The 6,446-nt window shown below is 39.8% G+C and overlaps 1 protein-coding gene across 1 annotated transcript in view; it reads right to left on the bottom strand.

Annotated features, from left to right (window-relative positions):
- Positions 1-1,920, bottom strand: part of LOC103594413 (transmembrane channel-like protein 5) — a gene marked incomplete at its 3' end in the record, with an annotated part of 15,507 nt that extends 13,587 nt beyond the window's left edge. The window contains exon 1 of the mRNA XM_008577627.1: positions 1,130-1,920. Coding sequence (XP_008575849.1) covers positions 1,130-1,920 — 791 coding nt within the window. The remainder of the gene's footprint in view (positions 1-1,129) is intronic.
- Between the last annotated feature and the right edge of the window lie 4,526 nt (positions 1,921-6,446).

The raw sequence follows: 6,446 nt of genomic DNA, 5'->3' as shown, positions 1-6,446 counted from the left end.
GAAAAAAGACAAAAAGAAAAAAAAAAAAAAAAGCAATGGGAGATAAGACCAAGGAGGACATTTTGACCTGGTCCTGTTGCCCCTACTATTTAGTTTCTAAAAAGATTTTGACTGCTTCACACCCAAATCCTATATCCTTGTTCCTAGAGATAAATACAAGATATCAGTTTTTATCAAATTCATAAATATTATAAGTAGAAATAATAAATGCAAAATAAGACTCATATTGGTTAAAAATTCACATGGTAAAATATGTTACAGATTAAGCAAAAAACTGAGTAAAAAATCACATCTTGTTGGCAACATGAGCACTGAAAATACTACCTCAGGAAAAATTAAATTTGGTAGAACTAAGTTACCCAAACTAATGCTGTTAATATCCACAACCACACCTGGTAAAATTTGTCAGTGACCAAAAATTGACAGAAGATTAAAATCTTTTAGACAAAACTTAGATCTATAGAATCTGAACCAAGAAAAATTGGACTCAATGTTTAAAAATGGCCTTAAGGGAATAGTGACAATGGTGAAAACTATAATCAATCAAATTTGATGAAAATAACAATGGAGAAGATCAATGAATCAAATCTGCAGTAAAGTTCAAATGAAAAGTAATCAATTCTGACAAAAATGATTTCAGTAAAATAAAAATAAAAGTGAAAAAAATTCAGAGTGGCCCAAACATCTTTTGTAAAAAAACTAATGAGGAGTTAAATTGACTTTATAGAGTTAGATCTTCAAAAGATTTTTGTGATAAAAATTCATTACTGTAATTCTGGTTAAGATGTTTGGATTCATGACTATCAAGTCTTAACCCTGATTGGCAATGTAGTCAAAACGCTGGAGATCTAGATGTCTTATAGGGATTGGATGAGGAAGAGGTTGGAGAGCAGAGAGGTAATCCAAGAAAGAAATGATGAAAGATTAAGTCTAGGTAAGGGCTTGAAGCCTCAGGATGAGTCTATGGCCTAGGTGAGGTCTACAGGTAGATATGAGACTTTCACCACAACTTCAGGTCATAGAAACGTATGTGTCCCTAATCTAAACCACGCCAACCAGGCAGGATCCATTGACTTGATGATCTAGCACTCAACCCCCACCCCCAAAGAAAGGATATACCTGAACTTACCCCCTGGTCATTTCCAGGGTCTCAGATGAGCCATAATCATGACGATCTTCAGCATCTCTGTAAGCAGGTTTCCCCCAAAACTTCGGAGGGTTCTGATAGTTCTCAGCATTAGGATAGTCTGGTTCCCCCTCAAAATATGAAGAGTTAGGTTGATTCTCAGCACCTGGATAATCAGGCTTTCCCCAAGAGTCTGTGTATAAATTGATTCTGGAACCAGCATACTCTAGATCCTTTCTGGAGCCTGGATGGTTAGAACTGGCTCTGGGGACGAGATGGTTAGGGTTGCTCTGAGCTCCAGTGTAGTCTGGTTCTCCCAAGGAGCCAAAATAATCTGAATTTTTTCTGAATACTGCAAAGTTTCTATTTCTTCTGGAACTTGTAAAATCAGGATTTTCTGGAAATCCATGGTATCCTGGCTCTCTGGATGATCCTGAGTGGTGTGGATTGCTCTGAAATTCAATATAATCTGGCTCTGGCAGAGATCTGCTGTAGTCTGGACTTGTTCTGGAGGCTGCGGAATATGGATAGCTCCTGGTGCTAGGATAGTCTGGATTACTTGGAGATCCAGGATAGTCTGGTTCTGCTAGAGAACTGGAATAGTCTGAACTTGTTCTGGATCCTGCAGAGTATGGATTGTTCCTGGTGTGGGGGTAGTCTGGCTTGTTCAGAGGACCTGGAAAATCTGGATAATTCTGAGTTTTTGAATACCCCTGCATATTGTTCCAAGACCCTGAATAGTCAGGGTAATCTGGATCTCCCTCATACCCATTATTCCTGTAGTAGGCAGACATGTTGGTACAGACTCTTTATCCTGAAGCGTTAAAACGTTTCTGCATTTGCAGTTACTCAGGGACCTTTTTATAACCTGAAAGATAAAAAGGAAGGAAAAAGTCAGATTTTTTTTCTTTTCTTCCCTGTAGAGATGGCTGGTTCTCTTCCAGTATCTGTTGTCCTTTCTTTCATGGTTGGATACACAGCTGCCCAGAATAAAGACTATGTTTCTCAGCCTTCCTTGCACCTAGACATGGACACAAGAGTGGTCAATGGTATGTGAGCAGAAATGATATAGACACTTCCAGGTTGTGCTGTTAAAGGAAAGGGGTTGTCCCTTCCTTTTGCTATCTTCTTACTTCCTGTGGGCTGGAATGTGGAAATAATGAGCCATGCACCCACCATAGCACAACAGATGGAAGTAGCCTGGGTTGCTGGTGACTTCACAGAACAGAGTCATCATATAAGCCCAGACTAGTATGTAAGGAGAAATAAACTTTTATCTTGTTTAAAACATTGTTTTTTGGAGTCTTTCATATATAGCCTATCTTATACCTTGAACAGTACATTCCCTCAGTATGGGGGAGAGGTGTGATGGACTAAATGTGTCCCCCAGAAGTTCGTGTATTGGAAACTTGACTCCCATTGTAACAGTGTTAAGAGGGTGGAAAATCCAACTATGGTATTTGAACAGTGGGGCCTTTAAGAGGTGATTAGATTGTGAGGACTGTGCCCTCATGAATGGACTGATCCATTCATAGAGTAATGAGCATGGTTCTGATGGCTTCAAAAGGGGGGCGAGTGAGGAGGTAGGCTGTCTTGCTCAGCCCTTTCTTGCCATGTGATACACTGAGCTGCTGCAGAATAAGGCCCTCACCAGATGTGTTCCCCAGATCTTGGACTTCCCAGCCTCCAAATTGTAAGAAATAAATTTCATTTCTTTACCAATTACCAATTTCCTTTTCAATTACCCAGTTTCAGGTATGCTGCTATAAGCAACAGAAATGGACTAATACAGGGAGCAATGAATGAAGGATTGGAAGGAACAAGGGCTTTCTGAGCATTTTGATGGTACTTGTGGTTCTAGGATTCACAGCATAAATTAGTATGTGTACACAAAAGAAGAACTGTTAAAGGAAACTAGGGGACTTGGGTAAGGAGAGAATTGCTATGACCACTTCCAGTTTGAAAATACAGTTTTATGGGTTCCATGAGCTCTAATCTACAGACACAGCATACTTTCAAATCATAAGTGATGGGGTTTTATTTTCTAAGTGAGCTGAGTGTTGTTTTTACTTACCTATTACTCATTACCACTTTTTCTGGCATCGATGCCCTGATTTTCCTCTGGGCATCTTCCCCTCCCCCACTCTTGGTCCAGGTGAGACAGGGAGGGCTGATTACATTCCTGCCCGGCTCCAAGACAGTCACATGACCCAGGCCTGGCCAATCAGTGTCCACCATCCCCCTGGCCACAGGGATTGGCTCAGGAATGGGCACATAAGCCAAGTCAGTCCCTCCAGGACCTGGACTAGACTTACTGGGAAAGAGGTGCTCTTATTTCCTTAGGGTTACTAAGGGGATAGAAGGTAATCCTGGAGCTTCTCGTGTAGTGTCAGTGGGAATAGGGAAGAAAATAACAAGTAGAGAAGAAAATTTAGGGCTGGCTGGTTAGCTTGGTGAGAGCATGGTGCTGACAGCAGCAAGGTCAAAGGTTCAGTCACTGTACTGGCTGCCTTGGATTGAGTGTCCTCTCAAAACTTGATCCCCACTGTGACAATGTTAAGAGAAATCCTAGTATGGTAATTGAAAGTGGGGCCTTGAAAAGGTGATTAGATTGTACGATCATGCCCTAGTGAATGGATTAATAATGATGGTCAGGGTGTGGTTCTGAGGGCTTTAAAAGGAGAGCACGTGAGAGCCTCTCTCTTTTTGCTACACTATTTTCTGCCATGTGAGACTCCTAGGTCACTGTCACCACCACCAAGGCCTTCACCAGATATGTTCCCTGGACTCTGCACTTACCGGCCTCAGAAACTGTAAGCAATATATTTTGTTTTCTTACAAGTTACACAACTCCAGGTATTTTGTTATAAGCAACAGAAACAGATTAATATGCCAGCCAACAGACAAAAAAAAAAAAAGAAAAAAGAAAATTTGAAGGAAAAATCCGTAGGATTTGCTGGCTGATCCAATACTGGAATGGTGAGAATTAAGGAAAATAAAAGACCAACCTATCTCCACAGTTTCAAGTCAGCATAATTAGATAAATGGTGATATCTCTGAAGGAAGAAGGAAGTGGAACATTTTTGAAGCTCAGCCAATTTTCACAAGTTTATCTCTATGTAAACAACATAATCCCAGTAATCAGAGGTAAAGACAATATTAACTTTTCTGCCATCACCTATAGTCTCAGAATGTTCATTTGCCAACTCAATGCCAATTTCTCAACATAATGGAAGTCTGTTTTTCTTTATTTTGTCCCTCATCAGTGTCTATTTCTCTCTTGTGTGGTAACACTTTTTTTTTTAGTAACACCTTTCCCCTGCTCTTAGTCCCTGTGGGCCACGTGTGGGCATCAGAATTGCTTTCTTCCTGGCTACAGTGATTGGGTCAGGACATACAACCCAGTCAGAGCCAGTGAGACTCAATTCTGGGAGTTTTGTCAGAAGTGTAGGAAAGAGAGAAGCTCTCTCTTTCTGCTGAACTTGGAGTTAGGAAGTTAGAAGCCTGAAACTGCCAGTTGTCACCGGTGGAGAAGGTTTGCCTAAGACCAGTGCCAATGGAGAGGAGAACAGAGCCCAGAGACAGACAGAAAGAAGGACCAGATGCCGATGACATCATTGAAGTGCCCAAATCCAGCCATACCTGAACGCAGCCAACTACTGGATACCTGAGTCTTTACATTCTCTTTTGTTACTTAAGTTAGTTTGAGTTCAGTTTCTGTCATTTGTTAATGAAAGGGAAGAGTTCTGACTAATAAGCCAAGTTTTGCAAACAAAAACACCTATACAAACTGTAGTGCTATGAAGACTAATGCTATGTTTTATTGCAATTTTTTTCTTTTTATCTATTTATTTAGTTACTTTTCATTGTCTGCAAATAATTTTTCCATAACACAGAAATTGAACCCATTTGTCTACGTGTATTATAAGACTAGAAATTAATATATTTATGTGCTAGGAACTTCCATGACCTACCAAAACCCAAGCTGTGACATCTAACATGCTAAATGATGCTTAGTGAATTCAAGAAATTGAAAACAGATACACTATACCAGCCAAAGAGAAGTAGGGATATCTACCATTAGACAAGAATGCCAGAAACTTTTTAAATAAGAGCCAAAAATTCAAAACAACCCAAATGTCATTCAACATCACAATAAGTAAATAGTGTGTGTGTGTGTGTAGAAATTCATCAGGTTGTATACTTTAAAAGTTGTGCACTTCTCTGTAAATATATTATTCCTACATTTTAAAAAGAAAATGGAAGTGAAAAAGACCTAAACCAGAAGCCATAACATAAAACCTTCCATTTTTCTAAGGGACCATTTATACCAGTTTAAAAAAACATAGGTTTGGGCTCACAAGTATTTCCAATTTTCTTATAAATAGATCACAGAAAATTTGAATTGATGGAAACAAAAGCTAGGTTAAGACAGGACATATTACCTGAGTTGGATGATCTGTCTATGTGACACTGTAAAATAAAAGTGGTTAGGAATCCAGCCCTTGGCATCAGGTAGAACTGAGTTTAGTTTCCATCTGCTATCTGTGTGAACTTGGGCAAGTCACTTAACCTCTCTAAGACTGTTTCGTCACTCCTACAATACTGACAATATCTCATGGGGTTATTGCAAGAAATGAATGAGATAAGGCATAAAAGCAGCTGGCATCAAGGAAGCATTCACTGAACAGAAGCTATTATTTATCACTACTTTTGTTTATGTATAATATAAACCCTGGCAACTTCCAAAAGAGATAGTAATTGGTGGAGAATAAAAATCATATACTCATGCAGGACATGATTAAAGAAATAGGAAATGTCTTATAATCAGGTAGAGGAAGGAGCGATCCTATAAAATTTCTACATTGACATAGTGACTGTAACTGAGAACTAAATTTTGCTGTGAGCTACTTATTAGTCCAGATTAAAAGGGAGTCATGACAGTTATCTAATAATACTTATACTCTTTGTGAAAAAGAGAAAATAATACCAGTTTTTCAAGAGGGCCGCACTTCTTCCCAGGATCAATGTCTGCAAAGAATTTATCATGAGAGCCCTTCCAAAGGGATCAGATAACACCACAATGAAGCCAGGGCTCAGGGTCACCAGCAAACAAAGTGCTCAGAAGCTGTAACAACTCGAGGATAAAATTTCAGTGCAGATTTACGGGAAGTTGCCGGTGTTGGGAGTAAAAATCTGGTTTGGAAGCCACAGTCGGGAGATCAGGGAAGAGCAGGCTGGGCAGATTATCACTCCACCGCACCCTGGGCTCCGCCCCCTGTAAACTTCCTGTTACAGGGAGGCAGATACCATCGCTGCG

Source organism: Galeopterus variegatus, unplaced genomic scaffold (genome assembly GCF_000696425.1).
Source record: "Galeopterus variegatus unplaced genomic scaffold, G_variegatus-3.0.2 Scaffold1552, whole genome shotgun sequence".
Lineage (NCBI taxonomy): Eukaryota > Metazoa > Chordata > Mammalia > Dermoptera > Cynocephalidae > Galeopterus > Galeopterus variegatus.
Note: the sequence above shows the minus strand (reverse complement) of the source record. Positions and strands in the feature narration are given on the sequence as shown.